This window comes from Crocuta crocuta, unplaced genomic scaffold (genome assembly GCF_008692635.1).
Source record: "Crocuta crocuta isolate KB4526 unplaced genomic scaffold, BGI_CrCroc_1.0 scaffold2911, whole genome shotgun sequence".
NCBI lineage: Eukaryota > Metazoa > Chordata > Mammalia > Carnivora > Hyaenidae > Crocuta > Crocuta crocuta.
Genome location: NW_027532678.1, coordinates 1 through 17,079, shown reverse-complemented (window position 1 = coordinate 17,079; position 17,079 = coordinate 1). Strand labels below are relative to the sequence as shown.

General features: G+C 41.2%; 1 protein-coding gene across 1 annotated transcript in view; it reads left to right on the top strand.

Annotated features, from left to right (window-relative positions):
- The window catches only part of LHFPL1 (LHFPL tetraspan subfamily member 1), a 40,147-nt gene extending 30,501 nt beyond the window's left edge, over window positions 1-9,646 (top strand). The window contains exon 3 of the mRNA XM_077780708.1: window positions 9,465-9,646. Within this exon, the coding sequence (XP_077636834.1) occupies window positions 9,465-9,646 (182 nt within the window). The remainder of the gene's footprint in view (window positions 1-9,464) is intronic.
- Window positions 9,647-17,079: the final 7,433 nt, after the last annotated feature.

The window sequence follows — 17,079 nt, the reverse complement described above, 5'->3', positions numbered from 1 at the left end:
GAGCAGGGGAGGATCAGAGAGAGAGGGAGATACAGAATGTGAAACAGGCTCCAGGCTCTGAGCTACCTGTCAGCACAGAGCCCAACGCGGGGCTGGAACCCACAAACCGTGAGATCATGACCTGAGCCGAAGTCGGATGCCCAACTGACTGAGCCACCCAGGCGCCCCTCTAGTGTTCTAATTTTATACTAATGTTTTCTAAACTCCCCCTGTCCTTTTTTTCCTTTTCTACCTACCCCATTGACTTTCCTTTAGACTCTTTCCTTTTATTTTTTTAATGTTTTTAAATTTATTTTTGAGAGAGAGATAGCGACCATGTCAGCAGGAGAGGGTCAGAGAGAGAGGGAGATACAGAATCTGAAGACAGGCTCCAGGCTCTGAGCTAGCTGTCAGCACAGAGCCTGACACGGGGCTCGAACCCATGAACCGTGAGACCATGACCTGAGCTGAAGTCGGAAGCTTAACTGACTGAGTCACCCAGGCACCCCTGACTCTTTCCTTTCTTTAATTTCTCTCTAATTCTTCTCCTTTCCTTCCATAGAATTCTAAAGGAATCTTTTCTTTAACTTTTTTTTTTAACATTTATGCATTTTTTTGCAGAGAGACAGAGCGTGAGCAGGTGAAGGGCAGAGAGAGAGAGGGAGACAGAATCTGAAGCAGGCTCTAAGCTCTGAGCTGTCAGCACAGAGCCCGATGCAGGGCCCTGAACTCATGAACTGTGAGATCATGACCTGAGCTGAAGTTGGACACTTAACTGACTGAACCACTCAGGCACCCCAGAATTCCAAAGGAATCTTAAAATATCTCTCTGTAGCTGAGGTGATTGTTCTCAGGGCCAGTGCGCGCAGCCTGGTTTGATATTAAGCCTGCAAAAGCCCTGCAGGTGGCTCCTAGACAGATATCCTGCATATCTGTTCTGTCTTTCTACTCTGGGGGGTGAGGTTGAGGACAATATGCTTGTTCCCATTGCAGGTCCTTCTCTACCTTGGGGTCACTTCTTCCTTTATTTTGCCTATAAGGCTCAGCAGTGTCTCTCAAGCTCCCTGGTTACTGGAGTAGATTAGATGATAAAACAGATGTCAGTATTGTTCTCCTTCATTATACCTGAGCCCCCTCCCCTAATCCTGACTTCATGAGTTCCTAGAATTTGGATGTCATCTTTATATAGGAATGTAGTCTGCAGTCCATACCCCTGAGCTGCTTACATTGTTAAATAGCTCTATACCTTCCTGCCCTACTCCAAAACTCCAAGCTACTTAATAGTTCTTATCCATTCCATTAGCCTATTTCTCACCACATATGTAAGGCTCCTTACCTCTCATCCTAGGTCATAAGCATGCCTTTTTCTGGAATATTAGCTCCTAGAACCAGGCTTTTGGCAACACTTGCATCAAAGCAAAACTTCATATTTCTGAAAGTTCCATTTCATTTCTTTTAGCCCTAGTTAGTGTTGGAAGTGTTAGTGGTCATTTTGTACTTGCTATATTCTCATTCCCTGTCTCTTCCTCCAAATTTTCAGGGGCCAGGCCTTCCATCAAATGATTTTGTGAAAGGGAAGGCTTGAGAAACACAAAAGACAGACTTATCTCACTCTTTTTAAATGATGAGTTTAATAAGTCAGGTTAAGATTTATAGCAAAATTGAAGGGAAGGTGCGGAGATTTCCCATATACCCCCTACCCCCATGTATGTATAGACTCTGCCATTATTAACATCCCCTATCAGAGTGGTATACGTGTTACAACTGATGAGCTTACATTGACACACCATAGTCACCTAAAGTCAATAGTTTACATTATGGTTCACTCTTGGTGGTACACATTCTATGCATTTGCACAAATGTATGTTGACATGTATCCACCATTATACTATGATACTCACTGCTCTACCAACACTCCATGCCATGCCTATTCACCCATCCCCAAGTCTACGAACTCATGGCAACCATTGATCCTGTTACCATCTCCATAGTTTTTTCTTTTTTCAGATGTCATATAGTTGGAATGCTACAGTAGGTAGTATTTTCAGATTGGCTGTTCACTTAGTAATATATATTTAAGTTTCCTCCATGTTTTTCATGGCTTAGTAGCTCACTTCTTTTTAGTGTTGAATCATATTCCATTGTCTGGATGTGCCACAGTTAATCTATCCATTCACCTACTGAAAGACATCTTGGTTGCTTCCAAGTTTTTGGTAATTATGAATAAAGTTACTATAATAATCCTTATGCAGGTTTTGTGTGGACATAGTTTTTTTAAATAGTTAATTGTCAAGTTGGTTTCCATATAACACCCTGTGCTCATCCCCACAAGTGCCCTCCTCCATGCCCGTCACTCCCCTTCCCCTCTCCCCCACCCTCATCAGCCCTCAGTTTGTTCTCAGCATTCAAGAGTCTCTCATGGTCTGCCTCCCTTCCTCTCCCCAACTATTTTCCTCCTTCTTCTCTCCCATGGTCCTCCGTTAAGTTCCTTCTAATCCTATAATACATGCAAACATATGGTATCTGTCCTTCTCTGCCTGACTTATTTCTCTCAGCATAACACCCTCGAGTTCCATCCACGTTGCTACAAATGGCCAGATTTCATTCTTTCTCATTGCCATGTAGTATTCCATTGTATAGATAAATCACATCTTCTTGATCCATTCGTCCATTGATGGACATTTAGGCTCTTTCCATGTTTTGGCTATTGTTGAGAGTGCTGCTATGAACATTGGGGTACATGTGCCCCTACATTAGCACTTCTGTATCTCTTGGGTAATTTCCTAGGAGTGCTATTGCTGGGTCCTAGGGAAGTTCTATTGTTAATTTTTTGAGGAAGCTCCACACTGGTTTTCAGAGGGCCTGCACCAGCTTACATTTCCACCAACAGTGTAGGAGGGTGCCCATTTCTCCACATCCTGTCCAGCATCTAGAGTCTCCTGAATTGCTCATTTTAGCCACTCTGACCGGCGTGAAGTGGTAACTCAGTGTGGTTTTGATTTGTATTTCCCTGATGATGAGGGACGCTGGACATAAGTTTTAAACTTCTTTGGGTAAATACTAAAGAGCATGGTTGCTGGAACATAAGGTATAAGTATCTTTAGTTTTATAAGAAATTGTCAAACTGTCTTCCAATGTGGGCTCACTCTCTTTTATACCGTTTCCCTCTTTCTCCAAGCAGGGCTCTTTTTTTTTGGAATAGTTCTCTAGCATCCTGACTTCTGAGCTGGCATTCTGAGTGTGTCCCCTGCAGAGAGAGCCTTTCTATTAGACTCTTTCCTACTGATTCCCAATCCTGACACCCATGCCAATGCTAGGCCTTAACCAACAGCATCAGCTTGTGGCTAACACCTCCCAGTAGTTCATAATGATCCATTTATAGTTGGCCAGACGCCATGTCCCTTAAGGACATAGGACTGGGGCTCTGTGGAAGGGGGTCAGTTTAAGTAGCAGCCGGTGACAATTTGTTCTCTAAACAGCAGAGATGTAATAATATAACATAATGCTGAATCAAAGAAAATAGAGTCAAACTCCAAACCAATCTGATTTGCAACTTGGAATAAAAGCAACGTGTCTTGATTTAAATGTCAGGCCCACTGCTGAGTGATGATTTAATAACTTTTATGAGGGATCTTGTCACAGCAAATTCAATACTGGAATAGAATGACTCACAGATAGAGTGTTAGAAATTATACAGAAGAGCACAAAAAGGAACAGGCTTAGCTCAGGGCTCCTCTAGAAACTTTGCATAATGCTAATTTGCAGTTAGAAACTCTTTTCTCCCCCTATCCGACCACCTAATCTTTTCTTTTTAACAGATACATATGTATGAATATAGAGACAATCCCCAGGTGTGATGTGAGCTTACTGCATTATTTTCTGAGAACACAGGCTCTTGAACAATTGTAGCATGGAGGCTCAGAATTGGTACAATCTTAAAGAAGGCAGCAGTGATCCTAGCTACTTCTGAAAAAGACTTCAAGAACTCATCTGATCTTTATTGCTCTGTCTTTAGACAGGTACTTAATTAGTTTCTTCCATTTTAGGGGTGAGAGAGCTGAAATCCAGTGGGGTTAAGAGATTCCTTCAAAGATTCCAGTCTCCTGACTCCCAAGGAATCAGTGCTTTCTCCTTAATATCTTGTGATATCTCTCTCCTTGACCTTCCCCAGCTTCCTTGGGCTAGCATAATAGAATACTCAAAGCTGACCATGCTGCAGTTCCAGCCAGCTCCCCAGGCCAATAGATCAATGCACAGATGTTCTTAAGGGAGAAGCTTCCATCTTGCTGGGCTAATTGTTCAGTCATCAAGATTCATTTTGGAGGTCATGCAAAGTGTAAATATCTGGTATTTGTCTAGATGAGGGTTGCTTAATATCAAAAATATTGACATTTTTGGTCAGATCATTTTCTGTTGTGGGAGGCAGCTTTATGTATTATTGGATATGTACCAGCATCCTTATCCTCGGGTTAACTGGTCTCTTCCTACAGTGTACAACTGCCTCCAATCTCTTTTATACAGAGATTTCAGGTTAATCTTCCCAAACTATACTTCTAACTCAGTTGTTCTTTTATTAAATTTGTAACGTTTATTTATTTTGAGAGAGAGAGAGAGACAGAGCATGAGCAGAGGAGAGGTAGAGAAAGAGGGAGACACAGAATCTGAAGCAGGCTCCAGGCTGTAAGCTGCCAGCACAGAGCCTGATGCAGGACTTCAACCCATGAGTGAGATCATGACCTGATCTCAAGTCAGACGCTCAACCAACTGAACCACCCAGGTGCCCCTCAGTGGCTCTTAATGGAAAGCAATCAATCACATTCTCACTCCCAGGGATGCTTGACAATGTCTGTTGATATTTTTGGTTTCCACAACTCAGTGGGGGAGGGATAATTTGCAGACATCTGGTTGGTAGAGGCCAGGGTGCTACAACACACAAGACAACCCTCTCCACCCTGCCCCACTTCACCCCCATACAACAAAGTGGGGGGTTATTTTGGCCCAAAATATCAATAGTGCCAATGCTGAGAAACTGTTTTCTATAATGTTATCCTCTGATCATAAGATTTCCATTGTTCCCCATTGCTTGTGGGAAAGATGCCAGATTTCATGACCCCTCCTGGTCTCGATTCAGCTTATTATTTGCTAACTATATCTTCTTTTCTGTAGCAACTCTGAATGGAGTACTGTTTCTGAAGAATGTGGTCAACATTCTCACATACATAACTTTGTTCACACCAACCATTCCCACTTCCTAGAATGCCCACTTCTCACTACTAAAGTCAAGTTGAAATGCTATGTTCTCTATAAAGCATTACCTGAGCACTTGTTGTGATGAGCACTGGGTGCAGTATGTATGTGATGAATCACTAAACGTTGAATTATATTCCTAAAACCAATATTGCACTGTATGTTAACTAAAATTTAAGTAAACACACACACACACACCACAAACATTACCTGAGCCTGAATTCTCCCAGATAAAAATAATTCTTCTTTTCCTAGATATTTCTGTAGAATTTCTTATATGTCTCTTAAAGCATTTATCACAGTCATAGTAGAATGGACATTTTGAGTTGGAAAGGGATTTTAAAAATCTCTCCAGCAAAATTTCCTTCACTTAAAAAAAAGGAAATTGAGATCCAAAAAGTTGAAATGATTAGTTGAAGGCATTATACTTTGGACTATAGTAACTTGTATCCTTGGCTCCATTCTCTTGGCATGGTTGAAATAGGTGACCATGGATGTTCAGTCCTGGCACTCACATCTGAACACTTGTAAGTTGGTGAAGTAATTTATCTTTCTGAGACTCCATTTTCTCACATGTTAAGGAAAATAATTATACTGTTGTGAGAATAAAATCAAATAGTGTATTCAAAATGTATGGCATATAGTAGGAACTTAATATATATTTGTTAGATGAATAGAAGAATCAACAGTGCTTCAAGGAATAGGATTTAGGGGTTGGTGATGGTCCATGGGACTTCACTAAAAGGCAATTGGAGGAAAAGTATGGTATCTCATTGTCACTGCTCTCTGTTTTGCACCTTTTCATAGGAAGCACAAGTTCCTCTATAGAGCATCAAATCAGTGTCCAAGCTTTCTGTGGAGTAGGTGAATATTGACAGCAAATCTCAACTTGAAGGTGTAGTTCTCAAAAGGTTTGCTTCCCCCTACCCCCCCTTTGCAATGCTAGTGATATAACCTCTTTATTTCCACAAGTAGATAATAGGGAGGATTGTGGGAAGAAGTTTGAATAGAAGATGTATTTCCTCTATTTCTCATTGGCTCCCTGTATGGCAGCAGCCTGTAGCTTAGTGCTGCTCAGTGACCTAATAAGAGTCTCTGTGACTCTGTGACTCTGTGAAAAGAAACTCTGAGTGCATTTGGTGTGGCAGTGGGAGCGCTTTGGTGCTGAATCCTAGCCCAGCGATACCTGGCTCTGACTGACTTCAATAAAGTTTATTGAAGCTCTTCTAGCCAGGTCTTCGCTCTGGAGTTACCCACTCTGTCAGCTTTCTTTTTGTCTAGGGCTTTGAGGTACTGGCATGCTATGCATTTATTCCTTTCATTTACAAAAACAAGTCTTTCCCTGGTCCCTGGGTGCATGTATCTAATAAAAGTATCCCCGCTACTTCTAATGGGGGGATGACCTGACAAGCAACCAAAGAAATACAATGAAACTTCTGATGCCTTGTTTAGACTAGATTGAGCATTCCAGAGAGGAGGAAGTTGCCTGACAGTTGGTCCACTTCAGAGCTGGATCCTGTCTACTCTACTATGTGAACACAGGAGATTTCAGTTAGAGAGGTTACAGGAGAAGTTCAGGTAAATCTATTACGAATTAATTTAGAAGCTTCCTCTTTAGGGCTTATAGGTCAAGGATCCTATAATGGGAAAATGGCTTTTGAGAGGATGAAAAAAGTGAACAGTAGAAGACAAAGTACCAGAGAGTAGAGAGACGTGGTCTGGATCCTTGCTTTTACTGCTTTGTTTCTGAGAGAGTTCCTAAGGCTATCAACTAAGCCTCACATTCCTGTCTGTGAACTGGGTACAATAAAACCTGCAGCCTTCTTATTAAGGATGGAAGAAGTGGAAGATTTCCCCATCTCTAGAGTTTTCACCTTGTGAAGCCCAAAGCATTATATAAAACCTCCTACTTTTAGTAAGGGACTGAGTATGTGTGTATGTCTAAGGAGAGGTGTGACAAGGTGGCTGGGGAACAAATTTATTGGTTGCTTGCCTCAATATGATATTCTTGTTTATTCTTCCCAAAGTTCCACCATTATTGTTCATGTTAAGGCCACTTTATAGATAGTTAGATTATTTTCTCTAATAATGGTTCTCTTTCAAATTCACCCCATCTATCTAAGGATTGCATTATTTCCATTATCTACTATAGTCTGGCTTTCACTATAATTTTCAGTGGGACTTCAGGGAGTTATATGCCTGCCTCCATCTATGGTAAAGTAGTATTTCTGCTGAAGAACTGAACTTTGACATTTGCCATGGGATGGGATAAGGGATTCACTCATTCATTCAAGTATAGAAGGAAATATATACACAGTGCTAATGAGGGCCTCTGATGAAGGAATTTGACTTAGGGAGGTCAGGGAGGGCTTCACTAAGGAATTAATGATTAGGCTAAGCTTTGAAGAATGACTGAAAATTCACTAGGCAAAAAGAGTGGTGGGAAGTATATGTGTACATGTGTACATGCAGTAAGCATTTTAGGGAGTAGAATATGCATAGGCCTTATGGTGGGAAGGACCATAGCACATTCCAGAAACAAATAGATTAATACTATAGCCAGTTTTGTAACTTTAATAAAAAAATTTAAGCCATAGGGTTGGATGTTGAGGGTTAAAAATGTAAGTGTACCCACCTTTGGAGTATTGTTAGGCTAAATTGTGCATACTGAACACCCATTGTTGATAGAGCATGGGAGTCATTATCAAGAAAGAAACTAATACATCTGCACTGTTGAGCCAATAATCTGGAAGTAGGTAAAGGGTAGATGAAAAATATTTGATATACAAAATTTCCTCCCAACATTTTGACCAACAGGTATACCTATGTAAGGGATGTATGGACAAACTCCTGGAGGGATACTTGGTTGAGGTGACTTGAGCCCACTGGGGTTAATCGAGGAAAGTTTCTTGGAAGTCCTGGATAGTGTTCCGAGGAAGATATGAATTGGTGAATAAGAGGAAAGAAGTTGTTTCTGGCAGGAAAGACAGTATGAATGATAATTTGGTGTAGAAGGAACACTATATCTGAGGTGAGAAATTTGGGATAAATTAGGCTGGCGTGAATGGAGGAGCAAAGCAGCCTAATTTGGGGCCATCTTAGACTCTTTATATGACATACCAACTAGTCAATTAGAAAAAGGAAAATTAAGGTTCACTGGGCACCATGTGAACAGAAACAATTGGTTATTAAAAAGTAAATTGTGAAGACCAGTCTTGACATCTCCAACTGACTGTAGTTAGGACCAACTTTCTGCAAGAGTGTGAGGTAGGTGAAGGTCACTTCCTACCTTTTACCTCAGTACCACTCTGTAATTTCCTATCACTGGCATCTATTCCAATTTCTGGAGTTTTGTTTGCTTAAGCACTTGATTTTTAACAATTGGTTTTTACTTTGTTCCCTTATAAATTAATAGCTCTCCTTTCTTTTGGCATTGACATTTTCTGAGGGAGAATTCTCTGAGAAAGAACAAATACTTCAAAAGACAGAATCTACTTCTGATAGGATGGCAGGTGGTGGAGTGGATGTTTTTGAACAGGTGACCTTTCCTATTACCCTTCAAATTGAAATTGCTGCCTTACAAGCTTGGCCTTGATTCCAATGCATATTTCTTCCCTTGATGCTGCAAGTGTAGGTTAAGATAAGGACATGTAGTAATGAGCAAGGTATTTTTATTTATTTTTTGTCTGCCAAATCTCCTGATGATGCAGAATATGGTTCTTTGGAAATAGTCTATGCACTGTAGTACATCATTGTGGTGAAAAACATAGAGCTTTAGAGTGAAGGTTAGCCAGTGTTTATACCCTGACTCTATTGCTGTCTATCTGTGTGATTTTTCACAATTAATTGAACCTGTGCCTCAGCTACCTCATCTAATATAAAACAGGGATAATAAGAGTGCCTATCTCATATAGTTGCTGTAATGATCAATGAGATGTATGTCTAAAGAGTTTAGCATAGTTCTTGACACATGATTAAGTTGTTATCAACCTAATGCTATTTTATTAGCATCACCACCACCATTACCACGCACACCACCCCCAGGTTCCAACTGTAATACAATAAAATTTTGTAACTTCTTTCTAAAGCAAATACCAGCCATAAGCAAAAGAGGAAAAGGAGGAAACAGGAAGCCAAGTTGTATTTGTTGTTTCATATTGTCACATTAACCCTAACATCTCAAAGAGAATGTATGGGAAGACAACCCAACCCTTATGTCTCTATCCCCATTTCTACAGGTACCTGTCGGCTTGGCTGGGCCTATTACTGTGCTGGAGGTGGAGCAGCTGCAGCCATGTTGATCTGCACTTGGCTCTCTTGCTTTGCTGGAAGAAACCCCAAGCCTGTCATTTTGGTGGAGAACATCATGAGGAACACCAATTCTTATGCCATGGAGCTTGACCATTGCCTCAAACCTTGAGTTTTGGCAGAAGAGTGGAGAGGTGGAGAGGGTGGGAAAGAGAAGGGAAGAGAGCCTTGAAAAGAGGCACTAAGACTAGGCCACTTGCTACCCACCTGCTAGTAGTGTAGCCTAGTGTTTGCATGCTTTTGAACTCACTGGTCAGTCATTTTCACTTTCGTTTAAGCTAATGGGTCAGCAGCTATTTACAGAATTCATCCAGAACTATGATTCTCTCAAATGTTTACCTAGCTGGTGAGTACCCACTAGCCCTCAAGTCCCAAAGTGCTCTTTTATGCAAAATAAGGAGAAGATCCTCGCCTGAAAGTTAAATTCACAATCAAGTAGCTCTTCAGAGTTCTACAGCTCCTGTCTATCACTTAAAGGCTGTGCAAGAACCTGTGTGCAGGGAAGGACTAGGAGATGGACAGAGCTGGTTCCTACCACTCCATTCATATGGCCCTCCCCCTGGTATTTATTGCCATATCCAAACATCTATAGAGTGCCACTGCTCAAATTTTTGTGACCTTCTCAGGACTATAGCTTGACTCTTCCTATTTTCTCCTGCTTCTCTACCTTTCCAGTTGTGGGAAACCTTATGGGGAGGGTGACTCCCAGTGGAGAAAACACTAATCAAGTATGTTTGCCTTAGTCCAAGACCCTATCCTTACTATGCTTTACAATATTCATAAGAGTTCATTTAGTGTTCTGGCTGGGCGACTGGCATCAAAATAGTGGCAAGAATTCCTTACTCCCTTACAGATTCAGAAATGGTGGTCATCCAATGTTCTTGAGCAGAGACTAACATTTTTTGTACCCTCAATAAACATGGATTCACAATGACAATAACAAGGATATATCTGCTGGCTCCTTATTGACATTTCTATTAGAGTTTGTTTTTATTGACTAAGAAATCCACAGTGACCTTTTGCCCCTATAGTCATTCCTAGCATGATATAAGCTGCTCTGCCTGTTTCAAAGAATGCTCATCAAATGCTTTCCCCTCCATCTGGGGTGAATTCGACATGAAAGAGCATAGCTCTGGTGTGACCTAGGGCTGATGTATTTTTAGGGTTGGCCTCCATCCCATCTGTGCTCAAGGTTGATGGATGTTGTAGAAGAACTTGGTATCTCCCAGGGACAGAATTTGTCTACTGCTACACCTCCCCCCACCCACAGCCATTAATCCATCCAACTCTATTGTTCTATAACTATAGCTTTAGGGATTAGGAAGAGCCTGTGACCTAAAAGCCCAGCTCATCTGTTTCTATTCTTAATCACTCCAGAGTGGTTTGGGTACAGCCTTACCGGGAAGGAGAAAAATGGCAAAAACTGGCCTCATTAGTTATATGCCATTTCAAGAAGTTTTGATCCTGATATTGATCTTACATAGGTAAGTGAATCAAGCATATATTTCATTCATGAGCTCATTCGTTCATTTATTCATTCATTCAGGACACATCTCTTGAGCATCCTACTACATGCCACATTCTGTGCTAAGTGCTGAGGATAAAAGGAAGAAGAAACAGTTTCATATCTTAGAAGAGTTAGTTGTGGGCATTGACAGACATGTAGATAAATAATTGCCAGTGTGTTGAGTGCTAGTAAGTGAAGAAAAGGGGGCTAAAGGATCATGCAGAGAAGCCATTAAAACAATTTGGGGTGAAGGGGTTCATGAGAAAACTTCATAGGAAAGATGATGCCTAAGAGAAATCTGAGAGATGAGTAGAAAGAGCTAGCAAAGGCAAGGGTGTACCAGACAAAAGAGCAGGGAAACCAGAGTCATGGGGACATGAAAAGAAAATGAGACCATCATGAAAGCAATGAATGGGTTTGTATAAGTGGAGGTGGCAAAAAAATTTGAAGCTGAAAAGGGAAATACTACCCAGATTCCATGGGGCTTTCTACATCAGGATAAGTAGTTTGGATTTTATCCTAAAGGAGCACCATTGAAAGGGAAGTGACATAAACCTATTTGTGTTTTTTTCAAAGGTAAGTTTGACAGAAGTGAGGAGAATAAGGAGAAACTAGAAATATTTCCATAATCCAGCTGTAAAAGGATCCAGTCCTGACTAAGGTAGTAACTGTGGGGCTTGAGCAGATCGTGAATCTGAAAGAAGATATTTAGGAATTAGATTCCGCAGCACTTAGCCTAATGGATATGTATAAGTGAGGGCAAGTGAAAATTTGGGGATTACCACTTTGAGATATGAGTGGTCTTTCTCACTGAGATGGGGGTACTGGAGGAATAACATAGTAAGGAACTGGTGATTGAATTCATGTCAAGCATTATCTTCCTCATGGAACTGGATTAAGTGTTTAAAGTAAGGCAAGTTGAAAATATCTCAATGGGAGGAAAGCAGTGTAATTGGGTTTGCAATTATAAGAAAGATGACTAAGAAGAGACAAAACAAAATGGAACCAGCACAAAGATCCTTTTTAATTATGTAGAAAAAATAATGCAACTTTAATATAGGAAACCCCAAGATATGGAGAGTAAGTCAGGCATTTGAGAAAAGACAGACAACTCTCTTTTAAAAAGATCAGGGGACCTCGCTTCTCAGGATAGGGAACATTCTGGAATTCTGTGGTATGGAATTTGTGGAAGTGGCATAAGTCTTTAAGTCAATGTCTTGGGAGGAAACAGATGGCATACTCAGTAAGGTAGATTTAGCTGAGATGAGTTTAATGCAGGGACCATTTATGGTGGTATGGGTAGGATTAAAGAAACCTGCAGTGCTGATGAGACATACAGATACTATGAACAGAGAGGAGCTGTCAGCACCCCTAAGACTGAAAGGGCAAGGAGAAGAACCTGAATTATTGGAACCCATCAAAATGGGTTCCATCAAAATAGCTATACTAGTGCATGATGGGGGCTGCTGGGTAAGAGCTGTGGCTTTAGGTAGCACAATGTGGGCTCTGCCTATATACAACACAGCTGGGAGGGATACAGGGACATAAAATCTGTATATCTCACTCTGTTACCACTCTGATCTCCTGCCAGTGCCCACCATTAGCCAGACCCAGCCAGATGCCAGCTGGTAAGGAAGCTATTGCTATAGTCCATTGAGGTCAGCTTTGGCATGGAACATGGCAGAGAAGGGCAGAGAATGGACTTTGGGGGTGTGAGGGGCAAATGGAAAATAACAGCTCAGTGGTGAGTATACTTAGCCCTTGACACTGCCGTTTTCTTACACATTGCTCTCCAGGAAGTCTATGCTTTGCTGCCCTACATGGCTCAGACATCTGAACACACTGGGAAGTATTTACACCCTGAACAGGAGACTGAACAGGACAGAGTTAATTCAAAAGAACAACTATTTTAAATGACTGTCACCTTGTATAAGGTACTAGTTATTTGGAATGTTTACTCTCCTTTTCCAGGGAAAGGGGATAGGATTTAAAAGAGATTTTTTTTCCTTGTTCTTTGAGGAAACCAGGCCTTCAGGGGGCTTATACTGAAAGAAGGATACAGCCCCTTATCCAATTTGAATTTAAATTCCTTTCTGCCTGTGTCTGGTTTCTTTGCTGCCAAGCCTTGTTTTTGCATAGATGTCTGAGTAGCCTCTTTTTTTCCCCCTGTGGCCTGGAGCAGGCTCTTGAAAACTAAGCCTGCCTTCTCTGGCTGCTGTTGAGCAGAGAGGAAGAAGAGCCATTTGGTCAAGAGGAGGGCCAAATGAGTCTGGTGAGGACCTTAGAAACTGTGGTTTGTCTCATGCCTGGCTGGCTGTCATGCTCCCCACCTGCATACACAGATGGAGTGGCAAGCCATGGATCCTTTACCACTCCTGGAAACACTTAGATCTTCTGGGGGGGTGGGGGATTGGTGACAGGTGGGAGGCTATTCACCTGAACAAGCTCACAATACACTGACTATTTCATAAGAGCCCATTTAGCAGGACATTTCAGGAGAAAATGCCAGATTGGCAGTAACTGCCCCATTAATATGCCTTCCTGTCTGTAGGGTTATAGTTTCTACACCCTGGATGGCCCTTGGTCTACTGCAAGTGTTAAGTCACAAAGGTGTGTCCTCTCCCGAATGTTGTCCCTCATTATCTCTGTTCTCAGAGGAATAGCTGCCTCTGTTCACTTCCAGGCACCGGGATCCTGCCTTGCAAAGATGGAAAGGAAACAAAGATGGAAAGGCTCTGGCCTCTGGGAAAGGGGTTTCTGGATTCTGTAAGAATAGGTGGCAATAAAAGATATTTGCTGGATAAATAGCTTCCCACATCCCATGAAAGATGTGGGGATGAGGAAGCTACTGAGACCCACATGCTTCATAAACTTTTGAACAACTTGCATTATGAGGGAGGGCCTGGCCCCTTCAAAATGTGATAGAGACCCTCTTCAGTCTGGCATTCACTCTTGGTAGAAGTACTAATGTGATGAAACTACAGGATTGTATTTGGTCCCAAGGCAACCTGTTGGGGGGGGGAGGGGGGAAGGAAGTTTCAAGAAAACTCATAGTGAACGCATTTTGTAAAATATGGAAGGCATCCCACTTGGGGGTTTAAGGGGAAAGGTGTGCTATTTCTGGAACTCACAATGATCTCTTACCAGGCCCAGTAAAACTTTCTTAGAAGACAGGAGGCAGGACCCTTTCAAGGAGTCATCTCCACTCCATGTCCTTGGTTTAAAAGCATTTCCTGAGCTGCAGAGAGGGCTGAAGTCAAAAGATATTATTACTGGCCTCCCTTTCAGATGTAAAGATATGTATTTTCAGCTTGAATTTTCATTTTCTCTACTTATGAGATTAGGCTTTCCCAGTGTTGATCTCTTCTCTAGACACATTGAACCCCCACTGAGTCCTCAAAGCTAACAGTAAAATAAACAGTTGCTATGTGTGCACACAAATGATTTAGAGTTTCATTATACAGAGCTGCTGATACATCAGGAGGAAGAAGTAGGGGGGAGATGAAATGCTTGATTTTGACTGCAGCGCTGCATCCTATTTCTTCCTTCCTCTGTAGAAAGGAGGTCCTAGAGAACAGTATTTAGGGAAGGGGGGCATTGCGGCCAGCTGACATCCATGAGGGAAGCCCACAAAGTTGGCTCCCTTTCATGTAGTTCCTCTACCTCCTGGGAAGATGGTTGCAAATACAGAAAGGAAACAAAGCTGGTAGAAAGGTCAAGGGGGATAAAAAGTGGTAAAGAACTAAATACTGGAATCATTCCAGAGACATGTTGTCTCTTCTCACTGTGGCCTATTAGAATCTCATTTGTGAAATTTTGAACTTCTTTTCAAGACATCTCTTTGTATCTTGTCAGCTAAAATACTGACCCCTAGACAACATGGTAAAGTGAAGACTATCTAGGCTGTGAAATCAGGCTGATCAAGTTTTGAATCCCAGCCCAAACATTTCCAAGCTATGTCTCCCTGGGCATATTACTTAACTTCTCTTTGTTTATTAAACTTTCTAAGACAGCATTTCCTATTTACTCTTGGCTTTCACATTCCCCAGGAGCTATGGTAGGTATTTACCATTCAGCAGCACCTTACCTTTCATTTCACATTGATTATTCTAACACAGTGATTTGTATTTCTGGTTCACATTAGAATCCTCTGAGAAGCTTTGAAAAAAGTTTGATGCCTATGTTTCACTCCAGTTTAACTGAATCAGAATCTCTGGGGGCCACTAGACCATACAATTCCATTTTCATTGTTGATATCATCTGCTGGCCTCTTACTCATCTGTCATTCATTGAAGACTTAAGCACGTGGCTTACTTCTTGACTGTCATACTTTTGTAAATTTCAAGATCCATGTGAACTTCTGTGCCGACTTCTTGCCCTCCAAGTTCTTTGACTACCTCCAAATATATTTTCTTTCACTTAATTTCAGCCACTCCCACTCTTGATCAGCAATAAATGCTCCATCACTAAAATATTGATTTTAAGCCTCCCATTTCTGACCAACACCTCGTATCCTTTCAGCTCATGGTCTTAGTATTTTCAGTCTACCGACTTTTTGAAAAAAAATGTTTAATGTTCATTTATTTTTGAGAGAGACAGAGTGCAAGTGAGGGAGGGGCAGAAAGAGAGGGAGATACAGAATCTGAAGCAGCCTCCAGGCCAAGAGCTTTTAGCACAGAGCGAGATGCATGGCTCAAACCCATGAACCATGAGATCATGACCTGAGCCAAAGTCAGACACTCAATTGACTGAGCCACCCAGGCTCCCTTGGTCTACCAACTCTTTGATCCCATCCTATTTACCCAATCTAGAGTCCATAGTTCATCAGCATAATCACCTCTTGAATAAATTTTTCACTTTTTTGCCTCTCACTCATCCTGTTATATATTTGTCACACAAAGCCTTCTTCCTGTTTAAATTTAATAATCTCCCTGGCCTGTGCATTTACCAATTTCCCAACCGCTGAGGAAAATTAACCAATAACTGTTCTTTTACCTTTTCTCTGTCTACACCCACTACCTTGATGAGTTCATCTAATCTCATGGCTTTAAGTATTATCCCTATCCTTGCTACTCAAAGTGTGAGCTGTAGTTCAAAACCATAGGAGTTCATTAGAAATTTAGAATCTTGGGCTCCACCCCAGACCCACTGAATCATAATCTGCATTTTAGCTGGATTCCCGAGAGCATTAAAGTTTGAAAGACAATGATCTCTAACAGTGGTTCTCAGCTCTGATTTCAAACTGGAATCAGGTGGAGAGTTAAAATTCTGCTAATGCCAAGGTCCACGTTAATGGTCTTGGGTAGAGCCTGTACATACATAAATTTTATAAGTCACTATGTGATTTTAATGTGCAGCCATGATTGAGAACCACTGACTTAAATATTAATGGCTCTCAAATTATTATCTTTAGGCCAAATTTCTCCTATGAATTCCAGGCTCATAAGTCTAACTACATACTCTACATATGTACTTGGGTGTCTAATGGACTTTACAAATTGTACATATCCACAACCAAGATGCAAATCTTCCTCCCTAAACCTGCTTTTTGTAATTATCCCCATATTAGTAAGCAAATGGAACTGTACTTATTTGGTTATCTGCCTACCACCTTTGGTGGCCCTTTTCATCCTTTTCTGGCTCTTTTGCCTCTGTTCTACTTTTTAATGTTGAAATATTCTAGGGCACATTGCTCCTCTCAAGATGCAGAATCTCTCCAGGTGATCTCATCTATATGACGATGATTTCAACATGATTAGGTTGCTCACATCTAAACTACACAAAAGATAATTACTATTTTTATTCACTGTTCTCTAACCATTGCTTCTGCCAAAATTTGGAAGTAATCTCTGATTCTTTTTCTTTCTTTGGTCCCCACCTCCCATCCATGTGCAATTTCTATCAATTATACCTACAAACTATATTCCTAATCTGTTTACTTTTCTTATCTTCAGTAGTACCATCCTAAGAGATTAATGATAAAAAAAAAATATTAGAGGGGGGAGGGGCAAGATGGCGGAGAAGTAAGGAGCTCCGTA